The sequence below is a fragment of the Silurus aristotelis genome (assembly GCF_946808225.1).
Source record: "Silurus aristotelis genome assembly, chromosome: 8".
Lineage (NCBI taxonomy): Eukaryota > Metazoa > Chordata > Actinopteri > Siluriformes > Siluridae > Silurus > Silurus aristotelis.
In genome coordinates, this window is record NC_139581.1 from 3,415,890 (window position 1) to 3,442,726 (window position 26,837).

The 26,837-nt window shown below is 40.2% G+C and overlaps 2 protein-coding genes across 8 annotated transcripts in view; both read left to right on the forward strand.

The window, feature by feature from the left end:
• Positions 1–2,924: 2,924 nt before the first annotated feature.
• LOC310730492 (putative nuclease HARBI1) lies at positions 2,925–3,860 on the forward strand (the record flags this gene model as incomplete). Its single annotated transcript, XM_083549519.1, has 1 exon — positions 2,925–3,860. One exon carries the CDS (start codon positions 2,925–2,927, stop codon positions 3,858–3,860), a length of 936 nt encoding a protein of 311 aa, XP_083405645.1.
• Positions 3,861–4,528: 668 nt separating this feature from the next.
• Positions 4,529–26,837, forward strand: part of stim1a (stromal interaction molecule 1a) — a 47,998-nt gene continuing 25,689 nt past the window's right edge. For 2 of the 7 annotated variants that reach the window (XM_083547876.1, XM_083547877.1), the window contains exons 1-8: positions 4,531–5,056; positions 7,787–7,918; positions 8,732–8,797; positions 16,379–16,509; positions 19,962–20,076; positions 21,097–21,208; positions 21,836–21,951; positions 26,444–26,621. In XM_083547876.1, coding sequence (XP_083404002.1) covers positions 7,807–7,918; positions 8,732–8,797; positions 16,379–16,509; positions 19,962–20,076; positions 21,097–21,208; positions 21,836–21,951; positions 26,444–26,621 — 830 coding nt within the window. In that variant the 5' untranslated portion in view covers positions 4,531–5,056; positions 7,787–7,806. Of the gene's footprint in view, positions 5,057–7,786; positions 7,919–8,731; positions 8,798–16,378; positions 16,510–19,961; positions 20,077–21,096; positions 21,209–21,835; positions 21,952–26,443; positions 26,622–26,837 lie in introns of all 7 variants that reach the window. The other 5 variants (XM_083547874.1, XM_083547880.1, XM_083547875.1 and 2 more) reach the window with 5 other exon arrangements.

Below are 26,837 nucleotides of genomic sequence, written 5' to 3' on the forward strand. Positions count from 1 at the left end.
GGTTAAAAAAAGAAGCGTAAAGAGACCGCTGCAGTCTGTGTTGCCAGGTCTACTGAATTTACACAAAACGTGTCCAACTTTTATTTAGCTGGTGTTTTTCTTTCTTTCTTTCTTTCTTTCTTTCTTTCTTTCTTTCTTTCTTTCTTTCTTTCTTTCTTTCTTTCTTTCTTTCTTTCTTTCTTTCCTTCTTTCTTTCTTTATATATATTTGTTTTAAATCAGTTAATTCTTCTTCGGATTATTTAAATTATATTTTTCATCACATAAACATATATACTCTGGTCTATGTTTAAAACCGTTGAGAATATAAATAATATTTATATAAATATAAATAATAAACCAGCTTGAACAAGGTGATTTTTTTTTAATTGTTTAATCCACTTATTATGACTTAGTAGTTTTTGGTTTATAAAATCAAATTAAATACATTTTGTAAATAACATTACAAGTCACTTATAAAATGGTGGATATGACTAAATACTAGTGTTTTCATTCATGTTTGACCCTCTCCCCATTGCCTCTATTAGATTCCTTTGGGATCTCTAGATTCTTCCCACCTCCCAAAAACATGACTGTAGATGGCCTGGTTCTGATATTTCCCCTAGATGTGTTCGTAGAGGCCTGTGACGGACCAGCGTGACATCCAGGGTGTGTTCCTGCGTCATGAACATTGTCCATGAATGTGACTTCAGATAACTAAGAATTCAAAAAATTGACTGAAGGAGCCAACTTAAATCCTGTCATCTATTACTTAACATTCATAAATGCAAGAGAAAAGCCAATCGGGTCCTTTGTGGTTTGCCAGTGAAGAAACAAACAGAAAAACAAAAACAAAACAGACTTTGGTTCTGTCAGAGCACTCAGCACCCTCTGTTCCTCAACCACCGTTTGACTTGTCCCACCATCTCTAAGCATACAAGCAAGACCCGCTTCAAGACTCCTATGTTCTGGCACCTAAGTGGTGAAACGAACTTCTACTTGATGTCTAACTGGTTGAGTCGCTAGTAGTCTTTAAATGAAAGTTAAAGACTTAGCCCTTATAACAATACTTTAAATTCAAATCGAATTCAATCAAATTTAAATTCGAATTTAATCAAATTCAAATCATATTTGTCACATACACATTCATACAGAGTACGACATGCAGTGAAATGCTTTTTGGGACTGTCCAACCTGTCCTATTATTACAGATGAACAATGTTGAGGTGTGCAGTGATGGTGATCAGATGCGAACTGTAGTCCAGAGTCAGTGTAGCACACTTCTGACATTAACTACACTCCAAATCTTTCGAGTTCCTGTTCTTACTCCTTAATCTCATGGATCTTCAGGGTGTTTCACCACAGTGGCACCACTGGCTTGCTTATAGAAGACTTCTTTATTTATCATGAGTCTGTTTTCCAAACAAAGTGTCAGTGTCTTTTTGCTAAAAGCTCTATACAAATACATCTGAATTCAATGCAATTGTTCATATACCTGCACACCTGGTCGAAAAGGTGTGTTCTATTCATTTACTGGTCAATCAAGCTACAGGATTTTAGCTTGCCTGTAATCATCTGGGCCCGGTTTTTCAAAAGGTTTAATCTGGATAAAATTGATCCGGATTTAGTAATCCTTTTTTTGTGATCCGTGATCACGTAATCCATCTTACTTCTTGAGCCAGTTTTTCAAAGCAACATCGGATTGGATCAATCTGATCCGGATAGGAACTTTTCAGGATCACCAAATCTGGATAACCAGTGCTCAAACAGGATAGGAAATCACAATGTAGAACTATAGATATGTAAAGAGCAACAATAGCCAGTGTGGGGTCAATATAAGTTTATTATTTGAAATGAAAACACACACATTTAAAAGAAACTAAACACAAGAAAAACCCCACCCCATCCTCTTCCAGCAGTCCGCTCATCTGAGACCTACAACACAAACACTGTACATTGAGGATATTTATAACAAGTTTCAAATATAGATGTATTGAAATAAAAAAGACTTAATGTCAAATACTCCACAATAATTTCAGACTTCCTCATCTGATGTGGAGAGACCAGCTTGTCTGAGAGTAGCCTTTAGGAGGCGGATCTCAAGTCTGGCCTTGGTTTGCTGCAGTTTGGTCAGAGTCAGTTGTTCCTCTGCCAGATGAAGCTGTGCTTCTGCCCTTTCAGTCTCTTTTTGCAGAAGCGCCTTGTAATCATCATCTTTGTTTGATGAAGGGCGCTTCAAGCCTTTGCTCTGAGATCCTGTGGCAACTACCACTGGCTGAACCAATGAGGATCCAGCTTCTTCCTCTGGAACAGAGCTGAGATTCAATATAAATACACTCTCTGGATCAGCCTCAGGAGCAACTGGCAGATTCTCCTCCTCCTCCTCAATCCAAGGCTCGCCATCCCCTACAACACCTTGAATACCATGGAGAGCTTGCGACTTCTCACCTCCAATGATGTTGAGGACCACATCTGTGTAATCTCCCCTCTTAAATGGCTTGTTGCCTGTTTGTGGGTTTTTGGCTTCAGCATGGTCCTTTGTTGCCCTGGCCTTAAGATTCTTCCACCGCAATTTGATTTGGTCTGTGGTCCTCCTCTGGCCAGACCCTATGGCATTCACATTGTCTGTGATTATAATCCAAACATCATTTTTCTTTTTGTTGGTATCCTTAGCAGAATTAAAACCTCCCACTATTGTTCCATAATGGCACTGAACACCCTCTAGTAGTGCATTGGTTTCAGCAGCAGTGAAGTTACAGCTTCTTGAGTCCATGGTTCCGTTGCTTTACTATAGTGAACATTGTTCATCAATTATAGGCCTTGGGTCCAATTGCCTCAATTGAACACAAGTCAAAACAAATCAGTTGTAATAGGTGTGTCTGAAAAGTCCAACTACACAGCCATATAAATCAGCCTTACTCAGAGGATTCACAGAGAGACAGTGAAATGGCAGGTGTTGTCCACCGCCACCACCACTTTGCCAGAAGAGGATACCATCAAAGGGTGTATGTTGAACGTACCAAGCCACTGGAGCAATACACCACTGAGGAGCTGTATGTCCAGTTTGGGAAGGCTGATATAGAGTACCTTGTGAACCTTCTCAGGCCAAAACTTCAACACAGAACTCAAAGGAGTCACGGTCTGTCTGTGGAAGACCAGATCCTCATTGCTCTCCGATTTTATGCATGTGGGACTTTCTATCAGGTTGTTGGTGACTATATGGGAGTTGTGAAAGCAGCTGTGTGTGATGTGGTGAGAGATGTGTCAATCGCACTGGCCAGACTGGTCAATGAATTTGTTTCTTTTCCAAAGGACCACCAGATTGCCCAGGCCAAGCGCAGCTTTTTTCTTTTGGGGAATATGCCCAATACTATTGGAGCAATCGACTGCACACATGTGCATATACAAGCACCTCGTGAGAATGAATGGGAGTTTATAAACAGAAAGGGGAGGCACAGCATCAATGTCCAACTTGTGTGCGATGCTGACCTTATCATCACCAAAGATGGCATAATATTAGGGGACAGTGCCTACCCACTCCTACCATGGCTGATGACTCCTTTTCTAACAGCAAATACACCGGCGCAGGCACGCTTCAACACTGCTCATTGCAGAGCAAGATGTGCAATTGAGCGTTTAAATGGAGTTCTTAAGAGGCGCTTTGCATGCCCTAACTACCTCAGAGCGGAACCACAGAAAGCATGCAACATAACCCTTGCCTGTATTGTCCTGCAAAACATCGCTACTAAACGCAATGTCCCTCTCCGTGCTGACAATGATGCACCTGAGCCCCTTGGAGACCCTAAGCAACCTCCTGCATTCTGCCAGAACGAGCAAACAGGACGTGCAACAAGGGACGCAATAGTTAGACACTATTTCTGATTTGGAATTGTTTTGGATTTCAAAAATCAGTGATTGCCATTCTTTGCATTTTTGGGGTTATTCTGTAATCATTGCATGCATCACTAATAAATATTCTAAAAACAAAAATATTTTCGATTGTGATGTATATATATATATATCAATTAGTGACAATAAAATGTATTGTTTTTGTCAATTTTGACAGCTGTTTGGGGGATTATTGTATGAGGCCAAACTCTTTCTACTTTGCTGTAGGCCTATACTGAAAGGCTGAATACGTTAAAGCCTGCCTAATCACTGTAGCCTGACGGAGGAACAAATAAAATTTAAACCTTATGAATAAATAGGATATCTTGTAAGATACTGCATGATCCAAATATAGTATTATTTGATAAATTTTTTAAGTTTTCATTACATTTTGGGCATGGAATCCATGCTGAATCCACCCTTCTGATGGGATCAGTTTATTCCAGAGTTTTTGGATCAAAGTGATCCAAATCCTACAAAAAAGTTCTGAAAAACCCAAACTAAAGGTTTGATCCGGATCAGAACCAAGATTGGATTACATGATCTAATCCGATTATGTAATCCGTTTTTTCTTTTGAAAAACCAATTTTCAAGATTTGATCCAATCCGTTATCCAAAATCCTAGTGGATTACTTTTGAAAAACCGGGCCCTGGTTCTTCTAAGGCAAGATCTGGCAACCCTATCTGCAGTCTTCCAGTAAAGCGTGCTAGTGTGGAGTGAGGAAGCGGGGGCGAGTGTGAGGGCAGAAGACACCAGATACAGCCTGGATTTCAGTCCAGGCTGACTTTTTTTTTTGAGGATTCAAGGCTGGGGAACAGAACCAATAACGTCTGTGCTGTGAAATTTGCGAGTTTGTTGGGTTCAAACCCTCCTTTACTTACCTTCTGGCTGGTTTGGTGCACAGGCACTCATTCCATACGCATCCATTGCAATGCAGGTCTGAACAGATCTGAGTAGAGATCATCTGTAGGAACCAGACCACCTGAGCTGATCTTTTTTTGTTTTGTTTTAAACAAAAACCAGGAACTGCGTCTCTCTTTTTGTTTGTTTGTTTTTTAATTGAGGAGAACAAGCTTCCAGGCTGTCAACATTGCTTCTGCCCTGGCTCTCAATGGAAAGCTGTGGTCGGGACTCTCCCTGGGATTAGGACAGAGCAGGAACCTGTGAGGAACCTCGACGCCATACTGAGGTAAAACACGTAATACGACCATAACGACATGTTGTATGATTAAAATACAAGTAAAGGTGTCAACTTTTTCTCCTTTTTCACCGATTTTTATCGACTAAATATCTAATTTTAGCATTATTTTCCCGGTTTGCTCTCCGTGTTATGACGGGACGCTGCACTTCATCTACATTTAACCGTCAAATATTCAATTAACGGCTTTTTGATTTAAAAACAACGCTGAAATACAGGGTTGCCAGATTACACCGTGTAAACCCTACCTGTCACGGGTTCAATGCAAATTTTTTGTACGACCTTCTTACTATTAAATACTTGTATATTTCTTTCTAAGGTAGTGCTTGGACAAAACCCTGTTGCGTTACAATCCATGTAGATACTTAAAACGTACAATCAATTTAATTTTACAGTTTTATTGTCCATATTTTGAGAATGCTAAAAACCTGCACAATCCGGCAACCCGACGTTCTGTCATGGCGGCCGTCCGTCTATTACCCCCCCCCCCATATTATCATAGCTATCTTAACGTTAAAATATCGTGATATGTTACAGAGTGCGTCACTGTTCCCATCAGATATGAGCAAAAACCGATGTCCATTTTATTTATATTTTAAAATAAATGTATAATAAAAAAGATTTCTCGAATGGCACCGAAGGAATTAGCATTAACTGAAGAAATAGCAGCACATTGAGCTATGCTAATTTTATTAGCTGAATCACCTCACAGGTGCCTGTGCTGTTTACATAAAAAAATAAAAAAAAATTGAGAAAAGATTACATTTGTACAATAAAAATATAAAGCGTAATGTTTTATGTGTAAAAAATCTTGCACTCATACTGATGACTTCAATTACAAGAGAAAGAGGTGTGCGATTCGACCAAAGTATCGAATTGCGATACATAACGATATGATCACGATTAAAACGATACGATTCTAAGTGTTATTTATTTATTGACAATATTGTGACTTCTTTTTTCCATCTACATTTTTTTTCCATCCAAAGGCCCTAAACAATGTTCGCTTTTGAATAAATGTTGAATGATTTTCTATAATCACAATAGTGAAAATGGTTTTCCATCGTTAACTGTAAATCTAAATGGATATAACACGCGTTGTGGTCTAATAAGTAAATCAGCATGGTGCCGTGAAAGACGCATTTTTTAGATGTTTTATTTTTTTTATATCAAATATGCCATTATGTAACCAAATAATATTGAAATGTAACAAAAATCTCTGACCTCAATTTAATGAATGCCTTTATAACATTTTTCAACACAATTTACCCCAAAAATAAATACACCCCATGGTTTGGATGTGCTGAATGGTGGAAACGCGAAGTCTCTTATTGTGTCTGAGACGCGTCGATGTTCCTTTTTGTTTTTATGCAACAATCTGAGTAAAACGCAAGAAGAATTGGCCAGTGAATAAGTCTGAGAATAGAAGGATTCTGTTGGCAGATGAGACCCGACATTTTTGGCTCAAGTAAAGAACTTGTGTAAGATGGAGAACAGGAAAGAAGCTTTTAGCAGTCTGCCTCACCCCTACAGTCAAACATGGAGGTGGAAGCTTAATGATTTGGGGTTGTTTTGAAGCAGGGAAAGCTGGAGACTTATTCTGGAACGTGAACCAACATGGCTACCATTCCATACTTGCAATTCTGTACACCATGCAATTCCGTCTGGAAGCGTAGAGCCGTGCTCGGTAAACGTTATTTAGAGAGCAAACAGTTGTCTGGAGTGTATCTTTGAAGGAATGACCTGCTCAGTCACCACATCTAAATCCTAAGAAATCTCCAACTAGTGAAGAAGTCTGGTAAGTTTTAAGGGCGGCACGGCAAATTTGGTCAAATCGAAACTTTAAATTGTTACATTAATACGATTGTCGCATAAAAACAAAAGGCACATGCATGTGTCTCTTAAAAACCATAATAAGACCACTGTATAATAAAAACACACTGCAATTTAAAACTATATTCCTTCCTGAAACGATTCCTTGAGTAATTTGAATACTAAAAAATTCATCGATGCAAATCGCTTCGTTTAGTTCATTTAACTACTCACGGAGCACTGTGTTTCCCCACAGGTGGTGCGTCTGTAATTATGGTCCGTGGGGAAACACAGTGCTACTCACGGAGCACTGTGTTTCCCCACGGACCATAATTACAGACGCACCACCTGTTAAAGTCTGGAAAGCTCTGGACAGGTGAGAAACAGGGAGAATACAGCGAGGGGTGAGGAGAAGATTCATATGGAAGCCTGTTTCCACCGCTTTAAAAAAATAAGTTTGCCCATTTCAGATTTTTTTTATCGTGCAATTCCGTTTTTTTTTTTTTTTTAAGCGCAACTCAGATTTTATTTTTTTTAATTATTTTTTTTCGCCCTTAGCCAATCGGCAGCGTTTTTTTTTTTTTTTTTTTTTTTTTTTTCTTTTTCTTTTTGTTTTTTTTTTTTGGTGGTAGGTTTGGGATCATTTGAAACCAAAACATAAGGAAAACAATCTACCATATGGCAAGTAAATGCACTAAATGGGTTTAGTTTTCGCAGTAGTGTCTGGCCACGGCCCTTTTTTGCCCCTTCCTCAAATTAATATATTCATAAATATGGAATTGAATGCAGAGGGATAAGAGGAATGAAGTATTAAAGCATTAATAGTTTTCCTACAACTACATGACATGAGTGTTTAATTCCTCCTCTCAGATCGTAATGATAATATAGTCATATATTTCTTCTCTGCAGATCGAGTCAGAAGTCTCGCTATGGATTTCAGCGAAGCACCAACGTTGTGGATCGTGTGCTTGTGCTTGCTCTGGGGCTGCCGAGCCGACAAGCTCGGTCAAGTCGGCACAGAGCCCCAACAACTTGACAATGGTATGTGCTCCTTTATAAACGCTTTGTAAAAAGTTGTGTTTTAAAGGAATTAAGTTGCAAAGCTTTTTGAACAAAGGACACTAAATAGACTAAATGGATTTGAGACACCAAGAAGGTGCTGCAGTGCAGGGAATAATTCATCTGGTTTGCAGTCCTACCCATGTTTGGAACTTTTCCAACCATATGTGGATCTTCCCCAAACTGTTACCCACAAATGTGTAAGACACCTGTGGATGCTGTAGCATGAACTTTTACCTTCATTTGAGCCAGGAGACCCAAACCTGTTCCAGCATGGTGCACAAGCCCAGCTCTATGAAGATATGCTTTACAAGAGTTGGCGTGAAAGATCTCCTGCTGTAGCACTCAGAACTCACCCTATTGAACATGAAGAATGTAAAAGCTGCACCCCAGGCCTCCTCACCTTCTCACCTACATCAGTACCTGACTTTACTAACACCCTTGTGGCTGAATGGATCTCACACCAATCTCCATAAAACTGAGTGTAACTTCTTCCAAGGTTATTAAACAGCAAATGGGGACTAATATAACGTTCAAAAGGCATATAAAAATTATGTCCACATGTAACTGCCACGAGATTTTCTTGATGGAGGTTTTTGTTGCTGAACTGTATTAAGGATAATTAAAGGATCAGAGCAGCATGCACCTCGTTTATTAAAATACGGCTTGTCTGAACGAGTCCCGGCGCCGTTTAGAAATATGACCACGTGATCTGTTGTTTTTAATATTTATTTATAAAACGAACGAACAAATGAAATGAGGAAATTTTTTAACTACTTTTCTTTTTGCCAGTAGGAACCCCTCCTCCTACACCTGCAGGAGCTCAATTAGTGTGTCGATCAGGAGGTCCTTCAGAACAGAGTAAGTTGGGCCAAGTGGAGCTTGTAGTCTGATTTAGAATTTGTTCAGCCTCTAAATGTAGCCACGCTGAGAATAGACAGGTTTCGCATTCTCCATTAAGCACACTGCCTTCACTGAGATCATGGCAGTCTGTCAAGTACAGCAGGGAAACGGCTTCATGTTTTGGTTACACTGTCGTAACAGACAAAATCTCTTGTTTGTGGTTTTAGATTGGATCTCAGCTCTCCGATTGTTTGATACGCTCACCTTTAGACCATTTATCACCTTTCGTTTTAATCAGTGCTTTTCCACCACAGGAAAGACTTCTGGGTGGAGCATATATTAGCATGACGAGGTGTGCTGACTTGTTGAATGTCTTTGCTTTGTCACCACACGTTGATTCTTTTTCTGTAATTCTGTAGTTGGTGTTCTGTAGTTGTTTCGACTTTTCTTTTTCTTCAATTTTATCTCCGCTGATGTATGGACCTCATGACTCCTGCATTTAAGTGACACTTTAGACAGCGAGTTTCGCCTTAACCTTAATGTACCCTAAACCAAACACAATCTCACCCTAATGTAACCTGAACATCAACCAAACGTGTCCTAAATTCAGCCTAACTTAACTTTAATGTAACCTTGACCTTATTATAGCCCAAACTAAAGACAACCTAAACCAAGCGCTGTAACTGAAACCTAAACATCATCTTTGAGTCAAGATATATTTGAGTTCAATTATCTGAATGTAACCCAAATGTAACTGTAATCTAAATTTAAGTAGACTTCAGTAAACTAATCTATACCTAAATGTAACCTAACCCAAATATAACATAACCTAAATGCAAATCAAATGTATCTTAACTTAGTTCAAATGGTACTGTAATTAAACTTAAATGCAGCTACAACTTAAATGTAACCCATATTTAACTGAAACCTAACCTAGACAAATTAATACCTAAATGTAACCTAACCCAAATGTAACATAACCTAAATGTAATTTAAATGAAACTGTAACTTATTTCAAATGGTACTGTAATTAAACTTAAATGCAGCTACAACTCAAACTTAACTAAAACCTAACCTAAACAAACTAATACCTAAATGTAACATAATCCAAATGTAACACAACCTAAATGTAATTCAAATGTAACTGTAATTTAGTTCAAATGGTACTGTAATTAAACTTTAATGCAGCTACAACTCAAATGTAAATGTAACTCAAATTTAACTAAAACCTAACCTAAACAAATCCATACCTAAACCTACCCCATACATTACCTGAATGTAATTCAAATGTAACTGTAACTCACTCCAAATGTAACTGTAACTAATCCAAATGTAAAGTGTAACAATTTAAACAGAACTGTAACTGTAACCCTAAATGTAACCGTAACCTAAACATATCATAACCTAACTGTAATCTAACCTGTCCCCTGGCATACACCTAAAATATGTCCTAACATAAATGTTACCTAACCGTTACCTTGTTTGCTGCATAGAAACAGCCCAAATTCTGCTAAAGCAGCAACACCCACCATTTATCAAAACTCAGACTAAAAGCTTCCCTGCTTTTTTTTTCTCAACAATACTGAACACACAAGCTATCAAAACCTGTCGCGAAAAGACTCATTGCCCCTGCGACGTCTCCTTCCTGCTTTGTGCTGAGGTTAGAATTCACATGAGACGTGCCAGTGACCAAAGTTTCTCATGGCTAAAGTCCAACGCGCTGTCGAGTTTTTCGTCAGAAAGCGCTGGAACGGAGCCCAGGCCCCGAGCGATATTACACCATCAGACACGACCGAGGTGTCCGTCACCGTGCCCCACAGTTTACTGAGTCTGAGTTTACAGGTGATTTATTAGCAGTGTAATGCACCTGCTTAAGATTGCTCATGTTGAAACGTTCATCTTAACTCGATGACACAGATTTCAGTACGCAATCATACAACGGACGATGTGCTGAACAACCTGTTCATGGTGTACATTATATGGACAAAGTAGTGTAGATGTTCCACTAGATTTTGTGAAGCTTTGTGCGAGATTCATTCAACCACAAGGGCATTAGTAAAAGTCAGGTCCTGATGTAGGTGAGGTGATGAGGAATGGGAGGAAGTCAGTGTTCCAATTAATTATGTTCAATAAGGTTGAGGTCGGAGCTCTATAGCAGGCCACTTTAGATCTTCCACTCCAATCTATGGATACCGGATCTCCATGGAGCTGGCTTTGTGTAAAGAATTTTGGGCTCTGATATGCACTTCAGTAAAAAGTAGTGATTATTGTGACCTGTTTTAGTGTCACGCTGGTGACGGAACCTCACCTCATAATAATATATTAATACAGAATTTCGAATGTTGTTACCTAATGAATGTATCCGGGCTGAACATCCACCATATAGAACACAATGATGATGATCATGTGATGAGGAATGTTTACATCGCTGACTTCCTCTGTCTCATTCACGTTAACCCCAGACTTCTTACTGCCTTCTGACTGCTCATTGTGAGCTTCCTAAACTAGTCTACGTCTGTGGTGTGACAGACAGGAAATGATACACCAGCGGTTGCTTGTCAAAGCCGCACAATGACAAATAGGTTGATGTACTGAAAATGGTGCAATGAGAAGAAAATATATTGATATTATATTATATTATATTATATTATATTATAATATAATATATTATAATATATTATGTCAAAAAATAGATTAAAACTTAAGTAACGAGTCTGGTTTAAAAACGTTAGAAAGTACAGATGTTTGTGTACAAAAAAGAATGTAGTGAGTGAAAAGTTACTAAAGTAGAACTAAAGTACTGACACCAGAAGAAATCTGCTTAAGTACAGTAATGAAGTATTTGTACTTTATTGCCGTATTTTTCGGACTATAAGCCGCTACTTTTTCCCCCCATTTTGAACCCTGCGGCTTAAACAACGAAGCGGCTAAATTAATTTAGGAAGTTACAGCTCTACCTCTGCCGTGTTAATCTGTATTCTATGTGACTCTCAGGACACGCCTCGTTCTCCGTAGTGTTGCGATATGCCATATTCATGTGAATCATCTTTACCGATGCAAATATGTTGCAATTTGTATCTGATGCCCACTTTGCCGATGCAATGCGAGTTGTGTAATTTATACGCAAAGGGATTTGAAAAGCATTGAAGCGTTTCAAGAAGAAATCGAGGACTTTTTAACAGTTGTGGTTCTTGGAAAGGTTCCTCAGCCTCAGGATGGAGGAGAAATTTATATTCTTTCCGATATCTCAGTAAAACGAAAGACAGAGTGAGCAGTAAATCTGGGCTAAACACAAATAAGACCAGGTACTTGATTGTTACATGATATTAAATCTAACTACATATCGTTGAGATGCACATTATTGCGGAAGAAAGTCCTCTACCCTACATATTTATACTCCATACAACCTGTTTCGGGTTGCTCATCATAGATTTTCGTACCTACAAGCATTTTTATATTCTTTTTCAGTCCAAATAAAACAATCCCAAGTGTTTCTGGGTTTTCGCTTGCACCCCAGTCATGAATATTCATGACCAGTCCATTGCTGCTTATTAATATTCATTAGCTGACTCAGGTAAATCCCAGATTGTATTTGTGCCTCAGCTTTTATTTGTCTAAGCTTGAGAAATCCAGATGGGAGATGTTGAGTTGTAGGACTCGGGGGGGGGGGGGGGGGGTACCTGCATAGTATGTACTGCACACATACTATGCAGTAATATGCATAGCGATATTTGCCATCTTCTATACGATGTGCACTATATGGATAGAAGTTTGTGGGAACCTGATCATAAGATCTGCATGTGCTCCTTCTTGAGCATCCCATTCCACATGTAGGACTCATTTGCTGTTCTAATAAGCTCCACTCTTCTGGGAAAATGTTCCACTAGATTTTGTGGAGATGTGTGTGAGATTTATTCAGCCATACAGGTGTTAGTAGAGTCAGGTACTGATGTAGGTGAGGTGAGGAGGCCTGGGGTGCAGTCAGCATTCACATTTGTGTGTTCGATAGCAGAAGATCTTTCACTCCAACCCATGTAAAGCAGATCTTCATGGAGCTGGCTTTGGACATTGTCATGCTGGAACAGGTTCGGGTCTTGAAAGGAAAATTTCATGCAACCACATCTGGAGACGTGATGTACAATTGTGCGCCTACAACTTTGTGGTAGCAGTTTGGGGTAGAACTACATATGGCTGGAAATGAGTGGTGTCCTGGGACTTTTGTCCATACAGTCTAGAATAATTGATATTTCGCTGTTTTACCGTGTAACATGTTAATGTTTCCACTTGGTAGCTTTTCTAGCTGGAGCTGGAACGTACACATATGACATATCAAAACACTCATCCGATTGAGCTTAATCGCTTTTCACAGTTTACAGCAGATCCTGGCCGCACCAGTGACCGATTTTGCGCCGTGAAGCATTTTGTTTTCCAAAATGTGCAGTTTTTATATGGCTTCGCAAAACACGATAGCATTTATACCTAACTTAACTTATATTTGTTTGATATTATCCTATTAAGTGTTTTTGCATTAACATTCCTTCATGTTAAGCCGCTTTTAAATGCAGTGTATAGTTTTATTTCCTGTCCAGCTGTAGACTGCGTTATAATTTTGAAAGCTCCGTTCGTACTTCTGCACTTTCTTCGCAATCCATCCTGACGTGTCAGCCGTGCAGCGGAGGCCGTCCTGCTGTATTTTAGAGAAACTTGCCTCAAAAGCGTGTTTGATCGCATCCAAGATCTCTGATGTTTTTCCCCCGTGAGCCTCGTCCTGATTTGGCTTTTTAAACCAGATTTTTTGTTTTGTTCGTGGTTTTATATCAAGTCTGGCATTCTTCTTTTTTTTTTTTCCTTTTTTTTTTTTTTTTAAAGCGTTAATTTAAATCTTATTTATTTAATAAATTTTTTACATTTTAAGTACATGAATTGTGCGATAAAGTATTTACTTTTTTTCTCTCAAATGGACAAAATTCTCTACATTTTATTTATTTATTATATGTTATATGCATTTAAATACCTTAGACGATAGCTAAAATAGGTTTAGAGTTAGTTCAGGCCATTGTAGGTCTTGTGGGCGGAGCTTCATGAGTGGTGCGGTTAAAAAGGTAAATTCAAAAAATGTCAAATGCACCTAAGGAACTGTACAAGAGCAAATTGAACCTAATGCACCTCTGGTCCTGGTTTCATACAGTTCTTGTTTTATAAAATGAACGTATTACTCGAACATATTTCCAACTCTCCTCATTTCTTGCCCTCCGCTAATCCGGATACATTCGTAAACAGCGTTTCCCTCAGAAAACTTTAGTTTTTTCACTTGCTTCCGGCTTCACTCATATGGAGAAGTTCATGTGGATCACTACATCAGCAGATGATAGAACAATACAACTCCACTTCTCACAACAAAATCTTCACACTCTCATTGCAGGACAGGTTTTTTGTAGCGTCTCTATCCGAATTGTTACATGGTCAGTCCTTGGGTTTGAGCTTCCCGTGAGCAGAGCAATGTTAGCCGTGCTTCACCACACACTCAGCCCCCCAACCATAAAACTACCAACCCCCTCCTCCAGCTGAGAACTTGTTCTATTGGCCTTCATGCCCCAGGAAATGCAGGGGACAGACTGCTGATCCACCAACTACTGCTGCATTTAGAACCTCTCAGATCTACCTGTAGATTCCATTTAATCCAGAATTAGCAAAACTTTGTGTCCAACACAAGACCTCAAGGTTTGACCGGTCCTGCAGGTCCCAGGGTTGTGCTGAAAATTAGTTGTGTTATTGCGATGAGGTTGAAGATGAAGTGTTAATAAAATTTTAAGAAGTCTCCAGTGTCAACTGTAGCAGAAAAGTCTTTAGGAGAAAGAAACTTTTTCTTCCATTTTAGCTTTAAATGAGGGAAATAATCAGAAATCAAAAATCAAACCCCACACACTCCAGTTTTCTGTGGTAAAAAACGCTTGAAATGGTTTAAAGCCACCTCAGAGTAATTCAAGGTTGTGGTTTGATGGTTTATCAAAGGGAACATCACGGAGGTTTGAGGATTTGTTATCGATATCTCCAGCAACTCTGATCAAACATTCGCATTAAATGTTTCAAACATTCCATAGTTCCTTGGTTCCAGTTCTAGTTCTGCTTTCAATTGCTTTCTGTAAGTCGAACCTTTGGAGCGGAGAACCCTTTCACTCCTGACCTTTTTCTTTCAAAGAGCGTGACTTCAGAATGACACTTCGCTCGTGATGGTCCGCAAAAACAGCTGTACAGATTTTCCATCTAAAAATAGGAGACGCTTAGTTTAAGTTAATACCATGGCTGAGTCTATATTTAACCGGCTTATGCTGTTTGTTGTTCGAGCTCCAGAGCTTGATGAGCATATCGGCATTTCTACTGGGTTTTTCAGAAAATTGGATCGGAAACGTTCTCCTCGGAAGGCGGACGTTCGAATGATTCCACAAAATTTTAAATGTTCTTGACTGACCCTGATGACCACACTGATCTTTAGAAAGGCCGATTATCATAGTATACAGTTTTAGAAGGGTAATGACTTTTACTCTCATTATTCAGTGTCCCTCAGGAGATGCATGAGTTGCCTCGTATGAACATGGGGTGTTTAACGAAGACATTGTGTCAACACATGAATTGTCCTTCATGGAAAAGTCATAAAAATGATAGTATTTTTATGCGTCTAATGCAAGGAAATCCAGAGCTGCCGAAGACAGCACGTTAATTGATAGCTTGGAATCATGACTGATCTCATGTATGGTTACACAACCGTGTATTACAGTTTAAAAGAGCTCTTTGGTGTAGCTTTTTAAACCATGCAAGTCCCGTGATCTACAGCATGCAAGAAATAGGTCATGGAAGGCGGTCATTTTAGTCCACTTTGGAGCTCTAACTCATTGTGTTTCTATGTTTTGGAGACTTTCTGACTACATGCATTAAACTATTGTAAACCTCTGTTTATAGATTTTAGCCTTTCGAATACGGATTTTCATTCAACTTTCTTTTCGAATGACCTTCGAACACAATCTTGAAGTCTTTTGTCGATTGTGACCGGAGTGTATCCTCGCACTTGAGTTTAGTCCCGGTTGACGAAGATGTCGAGAACGGTTGAAAAGTTCGAGACTGGATTAGAGTCCCTTATTACTAATTATTATTGAGTTATTATCCAGATAAATTTTGTTGTCCAAAAAAGCGCTCCCAGTCCAAACTTACGTTTCCAATAATTTTCCAAAAGTTGCTCATCCACAATAAGACGTCCGAAGTAAAAACGCGCCATTGTCTTCGAAAGCCTCCGTTCACGCGTCACAGCGTGGACTGCGCATTTTTCGAATGTACATACTTCGGAGACAGTTTTGACAAACGTATGCGGTTTTCTTAAATGAAAACGCGTTAGTTTGGACATGGCCTTGATCACATGATCATCAAGTAAATTCTAACGTTCATCCAGGGTCAGTGTTTTCATTTCTACACATTGCTTAACTTAGAGTGACAAGGCGTCAGATTAATTACGTTCCTCCATCGGTTATACTCGTGCCTGGTGTAAAACCCGCAGTCTGGTTTAGTTTTATTGGCTCACAGCCCCTTCCCCGTCTGTCTTCTTTTCAGATCTGTGCCGCATCGACGAGCCGCTGTGCCAAGACGAAAACGCCATCCTCAGTTTCGAGGCCATCCGGAGCATCCACAAACAGATGGACGACGACGCCAACGGGAACGTGGACGTCGCAGAGACGGACGGGGTCAGTGCTTTTCTTACACGAAACGTCTGCTCTGTGGGGAAAAAATAAAAAACTCGAAGGCGAGCCGAAGCAGAGTCGTTTGTTAAATTATTCATGGTTTGTGTTCAAGGCTTTAATACGAGGCAGGGCCTATATTTCTCAGCGCTCGTCTGTTTTCTAGCTCTGTCTATCTTCTTTCCTTCCTGTTTGGGCCAGGAGATGAATTTTCTCTAGAATGTGGTTTTGAGAAACTCTAAAATAGTAACTTCTCTGGAAGTCTTAACATCGTGAGAGGGATTTTTTAAAAGTTGCATGTCGCTGCATGTCATGTTTAAGCTGCCAGACCAGAGATCCCTGCTACACTTTTCAGAGAATACATGCCACAGCATGACGTTTTCACACTTGTGAAACACCACTTGAACTCTTTCCCAAATACCAAATAATCCCATGTTTGTTTTCACCCCAGCATACGAGCAGTTGTTGAAATAAACCCAGGTTAGGGCGAGCGTGAATTTGTTTTTTCAAATGTCATCCTGTTTGTTATTTGTTTTTTGTTTTTTCTCAGTGTAAATAAATGCCATCATTTTCACCAAATCCTCCACTTCTCCAAACGCCTCTCAGTGGAGAAGATGTTGGACTTCTGATCAGAAGGTTTTAAATTGAGGTCGACCAATGGGTTTTTTCTGGCCAATGGCGATATTTAGAAATCAGGGCAGCCGATACATGATGCCGATATATTTTGGCCGATATGTTTGGGTTTTGTATCCGTGCCTACCTGTAACCTAAACCACAGCTGGTTGAAGGCTCACTGACTACAGATCCAAAATGTTCTTCTCATTCTCTCTCCAAATCTTCTTCTCGTTCTCTCTCTCCAAATCTTCTTCTCGTTCTCTCTCTCCAAATCTTCTTCTCGTTCTCTCTCTCCAAATCTTCTTCTCGTTCTCTCTCTCCAAATCTTCTTCTCGTTCTCTCTCTCCAAATCTTCCTCTTGTTCTTTCCTAATTTTCTTCTCGTTCTCTTAACAAAAGTGGTACCATATTTGATGATGTAATATATCATACTAGATGAAGAAAGAAGGATAAGAACTAAATTCCTGGGACACTCCAAGCTGACAGTCGGCCGTCTGGGAATGTCGATGAGGTTTAACAGTGAGGGGAAAAAATCGTTTGCCCAGTGACAGGAACGATCAGTCTATAATAATTTAAATGGTGGGTTTGAACAGTGAGAGACGGAAAAACAAATCCAGAAAAAACACATTTAAAAAATGGATTTGCATTTTAAAGAGTGAAATAAGTATTTGCTCCCCAATTAATCAAGAGTTCTGCCTCCCAGGTGCTTTTTATACAGGTGATGCTCTGAGATTAGGAGCTCTCTCTTAAATCTCTGATGTTGACGACCAAATGGATTAAATGTAATAAAAGCTTGAACCTTGAGACCCAAAACCTGTTCCAGCATGACGATGTCCCTGTGCACAAAGCTGGCTCCGTGAAGATCTGCTTTACATGGGTTGGAGTGGAAGATCTTGGGTGGCCTGATGTAAAGCTTTATACCGTTCGAACACCTTTGAGATGAACGTGAACTGCATCCCAGGCCTTCTCACCTACATCAGTACCTGACTTTACTAACACACTTGTGGATGAATCTCCACAAAATCCCTACAAAATCCCCACAAAATCTAGTGGAAGATCTTCCCAGAGGAGTGGAGCGCCTTAAAACAGCAAATGAGGAAAAATGAGATGTTCAAATAGAAGCACAGATTATTTTAATGTTCAGGTGTCCACAAAGATTTTTTTTTTTGTCCATATTGTGGACTATATATATATATATATATATATATATATATATATATATATATATATATATATATATATATATATATATATATATAATACACACACACACACACACACACACACACACACTATATGGACAAATGTTTGTGAAAACCTGTGCATAAGATTTCTTTTTTTTTTAACAATCCCTTTCCACATTTAGTCCTTTATTTGCTGTTGTTTTTAACCTCCACACTTCTGGGGAGATGTTCCACTAGAATTTGTGAAGATGTGTGAGAGATTCTTTCAGCCACACAGGTGTTGGTAAACTCAGGCACTGATGTAGGTGAGGTGAGGAGGCCTGGGGTGCAGTCCGAGTGGAAAAATTCATTCCAATCGGTGTTCATTAGGGTTTGAGAGCTTTAGAGATCTTCCACTCCAATCTATTTAAAGCATAACTTCCTGAAACTGGCTTTGTGCACAGGGGGATCATCATGTCATGTTTTGGTTTCTGTAAACGTAATAAAAGCCACGTAAACTCCACCAGTCCTGTAATCCGAGTCGAATATTATGGGCTGGACTTTTTATTTTTATTTTTTTTTATAGGAATAAATGTTCACCTGCTCAGAATTTGAGGAGCTCATAAGCCTTCATGGATCTCTCGTATGGACGAATAAATTAAAGGCCCGAAACCTGCACGTTATTAAATGTTTTAATTCGGATCGATTGATGCTGTGTTTTGGGAGCACCGAGTAGACCTTCAGGCACCAGCTGATCTAAAAATAGCTGCAGGAAACCTTGTAGTAGAAAATTACACCTTTTTATCCCACAGACATGTGCTGTTTGGGGAAATCCAAAACTCCCGCAGTGGGTTTCCTCTGGCTGTGTAGATCCACCTTATCTGAACCAGAGTGGAAGACTAGTGTGTCTCTCTCTCTCTCGCTCTCTCTCTCTCTCTCTCTCTCTCGCTCTCTCTCTCTCTCTCTCTCTCTCTCTCTCTCTCTCCTTCTCCTGGCTTCTTGTCATACTAACAGTATGTTGTGGGGGAGTTTTATTTCAGTTCAGCGAGCTTTTCCCATCTGTGTCCTCCTTCTTCTAAGATCTACTTTTGCTTTCGAGTGATAAGGATTATCGGTTGCTGTTGAGTTCCTCACCGGAAGACACTGACCCTGAATAATAATAATAATAATAATAATAATTATTATTATTATTATTATTATTATTATTATTATAATTATTACTATTATAGTTTTTTTATTAATTGTAGTAGTAATAGTTAGGGGTTGACAATATGACAAAAAAAAAAAAAAAAAAAAGGGTGGTCATTTATATGTAAGAAAGGAAGGAAGGACAAAGAAAGAAAGAAAGAAAGAAAGAGAGTTTTCTTTCTTTCTTCCGCCGATCCGTCTTCTCGTGTTCAACCTGAAAAGCAAGTGTCGGCGGAGTGATGCAACAAAATGGCTGAAGGGCTTTTTTTTTTTTTTTTTTTTTTTTTCCTGTCTATGCTATTTCTCAATTTCATGCGTTATGAAACGGGGTTAGGTGTGAAGTTTCTGGTTTCAGTGTCTGTGAAGGGTCTAGGATGGAACATAGTATTTAATATGAGTCGTATGTTCCTCTGCAGTAGCGTGTTTTCATTATCATTTATTCATCACTGCAGATCAGTTCACTCTTTATATGATTTTGGTTCTCGTCACACAGTTCCTGAGAGAGGACCTGAACTACCACGACCCCAAAGCCAAACACAACACTTTTCATGGGGATGACCAGTTCATTAGTGTGGAGGACCTGTGGAACGCATGGAAGAGCTCCAAAGGTACACGTCTCTGTCTGTCTGTCTGTCTGTCTGTCTGTCTGTCTGTCTGTCTGTCTGTCTGTCTGTCTGTCTGTCTGTCTGTCTGTCTGTCTGTCTGTCTGTCCGTCCGTCCGTCCATCTTTTTCTTCCATTTATTTGTTAATTCTTTAATTTCACATTTTTTATTCTTGATTGAATATTATTTATATATAATAGTCAATAAAGAATAAAAAAGTATATATTTTTATTTCATCTTATTTCACATGGTCATGTCTTGATTTTAATTTATTTATGTAATTAATTAGTGATTTTTTTTTATTATTATTATTATTATTTCCTTAGTTTATTCTTAAAGAATTTCATTTGTTGTTTTATTAAAATTTTTTCTGTTTAGTGTGTCTATCTATATAGACAGACAGACAGACAGACAGACAGACAGACAGTGTTTATCGGGTGTTTATTCGGGAGGTAATGAGAGCAAAGCGATGTACTTGGAGAGAAGCCGTGACACGAAACCAGCCTTCAACACCTCATTGAAGTCACTGATAAGTTTTTAGCTGCTGCTGAATCTCGGAGGCTCAGATCCTTTTCGGTTCTCGTCTCATTTACGCAGCTCTACAGAACACAGACAGCCCAGAAGGTGCATAATGAGTCGGATTGAGCTTAACAACACACGCACACGCGCACACACACACACACACACACACACACACACACACACACACACAAGCCTTTTGTATCTGACCTTCTGGTTTCACGTCATTGCCCCTGCTGCGTTCCCAGCAGACTTTTAATGGGGTGATTCTTGCGTTAATTACTCCAGCAGTCACGATCATCACTACACTTCCAATTAAATCCATCAGATCATTAAGCTGGTCGTGATTATTACACCTTCTCGTTGTTGTTGTTGTTGTTTGGGTGAAATCTCTCACTCCGTGACCGAACAGCGATGTTTTTGCCCTCCTCGCACTCCTTAATGAGGCGGTGGTGGTGATGATTTTTTGTTGGTTTCTATAGTAACCTTCTGTTTACTTTCCCCAGTGTATAACTGGACCGTGGACGAGGTGGTGGACTGGCTGGAAGCCTACGTGGAGCTGCCGCAGTACGCAGAGGCTTTCCGCAAAATGAACTTCAACGGAACCTCAATGCCTCGGTATGATCTCAAGAGTTCATCCTGAAGAGTCTTCATTCTCCTCTCAAGGAAAGATAGAGATGAATAAAAAGAACTCCGGGGAAGGAAGAAGGGCAAGAAAAGAAGGAGGGGAAAATAAAAAGAAAGAAAGAAAGAAAGCAAGAAAGAAAGAAAGCAAGAAAGAAAGAGAGAGAAAGAAAGAAAGAAAGAGAGAGAAAGAAAGAAAGAAATAGAGAGAAAGAAATAAAGAGAAAGAAAGAAAGAAAGAAAAAAAGAAAGAAAGAAAGAATCAGTAGAAAGAATTAGAAAAAAAGAAGCACAAAAGGACAAAGAAAGAAAGAAAGAAAGAAAAAGAAAGAAAGAAAGAAAGAAAGTAAGAAAGAAAGAAAGTAAGAAAGAAAGAAAGAAAGAAAGAAAGTAAGAAAGAACTAGAATAAAAACAAAAAAAGGAAGGAAGGAAGGAATCAGTAGAAAGAATTAGAGAAAGAGGGAAAAAAGAAAGAAAGAAATAATGAATAAGAAGTCAAGCGTGTAAATGTGCTTTTATCATTTTATAATATTTTTAAGTCCATCTTTTTATTTTACCCTCATTAATAATAATAATATAAAAATAATAATAAATAATTTATTTATTTATTTATTCCTCAGTCTGGCTATGAAGAACTCTACTCTCATGGTGAGCGTGCTGAAGATCCTGGACCGCAGTCACAGTCAGAAACTCCAGCTGAAGGCTCTGGACACCGTTCTGTTCGGCGCCCCCATGAGTAAGACCTCCTTTTCCTTTCTTTTTTTTTTTTCTTCTTCCTCTCATTTATAAAAAAAAAAAAGCACAGAAAGCTGGCATGATCATCTATAACCAGTCACACCAGACGTTCGATAGTCCATGCTGTCGGACAGTCGAGAAGAAAACGGTAATAAAGAGAATCTAAAAATCCCTCTACGCTCTGCGTACGAATTCTGCCTGAAGGTTTGCATGAGCGCATTAACTTTCCCTGGACATGCAAAGCAGCCTAACTGTGAACTCGTCTTTCTGCATGATTTGCATCTCATCACCCACAGCGCTTCCATGAGGAACGGATGAAGCTCATACTCGTTTCTTTACACGTCCCGTTTTTTTTTTCTCTCCATAAAAAACATCTGTGCTGTTTGTCCGATTCTCGAAAGCCACACCCACTTAGCTTCTGCTCCCCGATAAGCCTGGACTCGTCTGGAAGATCTCATGAGCTGTGAGAGAGAGAGAGACTCGCTCGGTATGCTAAGCACAGACCTCTAGCGCTCTCTGGAACAGATAAGCGCTTCAGTCCGAGTTTCTGCTCTGCGGTTACGCCTCGGGCTCGCCAACGCCGGATCAGTGCGTTATTGTGCGTCACGTGTCCTCCTGCTATTCATCATTTACATGCGATCGTATCTGCATTTCTATTACCACAGGCCATGCGAGCGTTCCTTCTTTTAGCAGACTTCACTGCGGTAGATCCAGACATTGCCTTCACCAGCGTGACACCTGACCATAAGATTCACATGTGCTCCTTTCTGAATGTTCCAAAGAACCCATGTGTTCATTGATCAGATTTTTTTCATTCTCCGGCGTCTGGAGACGCCTTTTAAAAAAGGTGCGCCTCCAACATTCCCATGAAGGAATCACGTATGGATGGAAGAATCGGGTGTCCTGTTATTTTTCGATGTGAATTCTGGATGGATGGATGTTTTTCATCCTTTCTGTGGTAGAAATCGACGTCTAGTCTTGGTGTGTGTGTGTGTGTGTGTGTGTGTGTGTGTGTGTGTGGGGGGGACGTTTTTTTCTTCTTCATGAAACCGAGCAGTGTGTGTGTGCTGAAGTGTTTAGGCGGGAAAAAAAGATGAAGGTATAAAGATCAGACGGGGATAAGAAGCAATGGGTCTGCATGTGACATATCCTATTGTGTGTGTGTGTGAGTGTGAGTGAGAAAAGGCACAGCTGTGGTGAACGTGCTGAGGATCTTGGTGCTGTGCAGGTCTGTGTGTGACAGCCGCGTTTCTCAGACGTACCTGCCCCCTGCTGATCACCACGTGATTACGTTCACCTCTAACAGCCAGGCTCGCTCGCTTTGTGCTTTCCTTTTATTTCCACGCGTCAGCTTTTATCACGTGTGCGCACACACACACACACACACACACACACACACACACACACACACACACACACAGTGCCAAATAGGTGACACATTTCACTTTCTTAGCCCTTTGTACTCCAAAGCTTAAAATCCAGCTGGTAGTGACAGGAAAGTCAAAACTCCTCCCAGATTCTGTTTTAAGGTGTGTGTGTGTGTGTGTGTGTGTGTGTGTGTGTGTGTGTGTGTGTGTGTGTGTGTGTGTGTGTGTGTGTGTGTGCGCATTAGGGATGATAAGATTCAGCGATTCGCTTCGGGTTTGTCGGCGTAAAAGTTGCCGGTGTGATGCATCGCATACAAGTTTGCATTTGTATCCTGACATTTTTGCATCAGTAAAAACCCGTTTATTTATATATAATTATTAGCAGATGCGCTCATCAAATATTGGTCTCGAATTATCGCTCACTTTCTAAACAATAAAGTGAAAAAAAAGATATGTAGATCGAATTCTCGTCGCTAAACCGTTTCTCGAACGTGAATACGACGTGTCGCAACGATACGGAGAACGAGGCGTGTCATGAGAGTCACATCGAATACAGATTAACATGGCAGAGGTAGAGCTGTAACTTCCTGCACACACAACAGGAAAACACGACAAAGGCGTGTGTGTGTAAAAGGGTCATGCATTAAAAAAAGGAAAGGCACTGAAGTAAATTGATGGTGTGTGTGTGTGTGTGTGTGTGTGTGTATACATGAGCCTTATCCTCAGGTAACACACACAATTGCAAGGTAAGTATGTGGGCCTGTGGGTTTTTTCTGTGTCTCTACAACGATTTAAATCCACACCTTGAGGAGCATCTGCAGAACGTCTGCGCACACACACACACACACACACCTGTACAACACGCATCTTCTGGACTTTCCACTCGTCTGCGTCTGTACCACAGCGCAGAATAAAGGGCGGTAAATAAATAAGCAATTTTCACATTAATGCACATTTTCCAGGTTCTCTATAGTTTCTGTGGTAACCGTTAATTCTGAAGAATTTCTTCGGCACAATGCAGCCCATCAACAAATGAACGGATTTGGACAAGAATGTTTGCTGGAGTATTCACATCTCCGGAAATATCCGCGTTCAGACGTTTTTGATGGAGTAGCAATGATCGTGCCGTTTCTGCTCTCTTGACCTCCGTAATCCATCGTGAGCTGTTAATTAAAAACTGCAGCTTACTGCAGCTGAGGATGTTCTCCACTGGAACAGCGTAAAGATCCACGAGGTTATGGTGGAGGGTTCAAGTTTGGAATCATGAAGATTGATTTGGGCTGCTACGCCATCTCAGGGTTCCAACTGTCGTGAACAGTTTTGCATTCGAGTGTCCATCAGTGAACAGGTGAACACCTCAACAATGGTGGAACTGTAATGAATGGACATTTGGTGTTAAGGATGAAGATAGATTTCCTCTGGAGTCTGGTTCCTCTCAGCGTTTCTTCATCACATCTACGGGTTTTGATGCTCACTATTGTTGCTACTGGGTTGCTCAATAGTGATAAACTCAGGGAATTTATTTAATTCAGCGTCTTTGGAACGATGCGTTTATACTATACAATCAAATTGAATCGAATTTCACTCAAATCAAATCCCTCTTACTGCTGATCTAAAAAGAACATCCAGTAGATTAAGACTCAGCGCTTTCCCAGTGTAAAATTACAGGAAGTTGAAGCTGTACTTAAGATTGCGATTTCAGCCATGATGTTTATTTATTTATTCAGTTGAACACAGTTGAGTCACGCAGTCATGTGGTTCTACTCTGCCTCCGCTGTTCATGTCGGTATTGCGCCACGTAGATATCGCGTTATTTTTCTGAACCATCGCGGGCGGCATTTCATGTTCACACAGTTCTATTTCATTTGATTTTATTTTAACACGACATGGATCAGAAAGGTCCAGAAATAAGAAGGGGTCTGGATCAGTGGTATTCCTGGAGAGAGGGATTGAGGAAAGGTGGGGGGACGAAAGCAAGCGAGTGTGATGGAGTGACAGAGAAGGGGCAGAGAGTGAGATAGAGGTAAAAGATTGAGATTGACAGAATATGGGGGAGTAAGCTGGAGAGAGAGATAGAAGAGGGGGAGAGAGTGAGTTGGAGAAGTAGAGTGATATATTGAGAGTAACTGAGAGAGAGAGTAACAGAGAGAGAGAGAGAGTAAGTGGGAGATGGATGGAGATTCTCACAGGGTGTAGGTGTGACTGGTTAAGTGAGGACCCAGCAATGGGGCAGCAAGGCATAAACAAAGTCCAATAAACAGTCCAGGGTCTGACCACAGGCACACGGGGCAATGCAGGCAGAGACTAAACTAAATCCTAAAAACAGTCCAAATAATCCAAGAGCCGGCAAACAACAATAAAGGGCAGAGCAGAAACACAAACCAGAAAACAGTCCAGAGTCCAAACCGGAGAAGAGCAGAAGAGAGAGTGAGAGATGGAGAGAGTGAGTGAGTGTGTGAGACAGAGAGAGTGAAAGAGACGGAGAGATGGAGAGAGAGGGAGAGAGTGAGTGAGTGTGAGAGATGGAGAGAGAGTGAGACGGAGAGAATGAGTGAGTATTAGTGATGGAGAGAGAGTGAGTGTGAGAGATGGAGAGAGAGTGAGACAGAGAGAGTGAGTGAGTGTGAGAGATGGAAAGAGAGTGAGATGGAGAGAGTGAGTGAGTGAGAGAGAGTGAGATGGAGAGAGTGAGTGAGAGAGATGGAGAGAGAGAGTGAGACTGAGAGAGTGAGTGAGTGTGAGAGATGGAGAGAGAGAGTGAGACTGAGAGAGTGAGTGTGAGAGATGAAGAGAGAGAGTGAGTGTGAGAGATGAAGAGAGAGAGTGAGTGTGAGAGATGAAGAGAGAGAGTGAGTGTGAGAGATGGAGAGAGAGAGTGAGTGTGAGAGATGGAGAGAGTGAGTGTGAGAGATGGAGAGAGTGAGTGAGACTGAGAGAGTGAGTGAGTGTGAGAGATGGAGAGAGAGAGTGTGAGAGATGGAGAGAGAGAGTGTGAGAGATGGAGAGAGTGAGTGAGACTGAGAGAGTGAGTGTGTGTGCGTGCACGTCAGTCAAATAAGTTGAATGAAACACGTGACATTAAAATGCTCAGCTTCAGTGTAGGTTTCTTCCGTCTGCTCTTCACAGTGAACAGCCACAACCATCTGAAGGACTTCATGCTGGTGGTGTCGATCGTCATCGGGATGGGGGGCTGCTGGTTCGCGTACATCCAGAACCGCTACTCCAGAGACCACATGAAGAAGATGATGAAAGACCTGGAGGGGCTGCAGAGGGCCGAGCAGAGCCTCCATGACCTCCAGCAGAAGTAAGTGGACATGTGTAATGTATGTAATAAAGCGTTAAAGAAGTCAGTAGTGTTTAGTGTGTAGTAAATGTCACTGTGTAAGTGAGATGGAAAGATTGATGTCTAAACCGGAAACTAAAACCAGCGACCTTCTAGTGACTTTCAAAATATCAGTTTGTACCAACTTTTGGTTAAAGGTTTCCTACATCACCCACAATGTCATTCATCTTCGATATA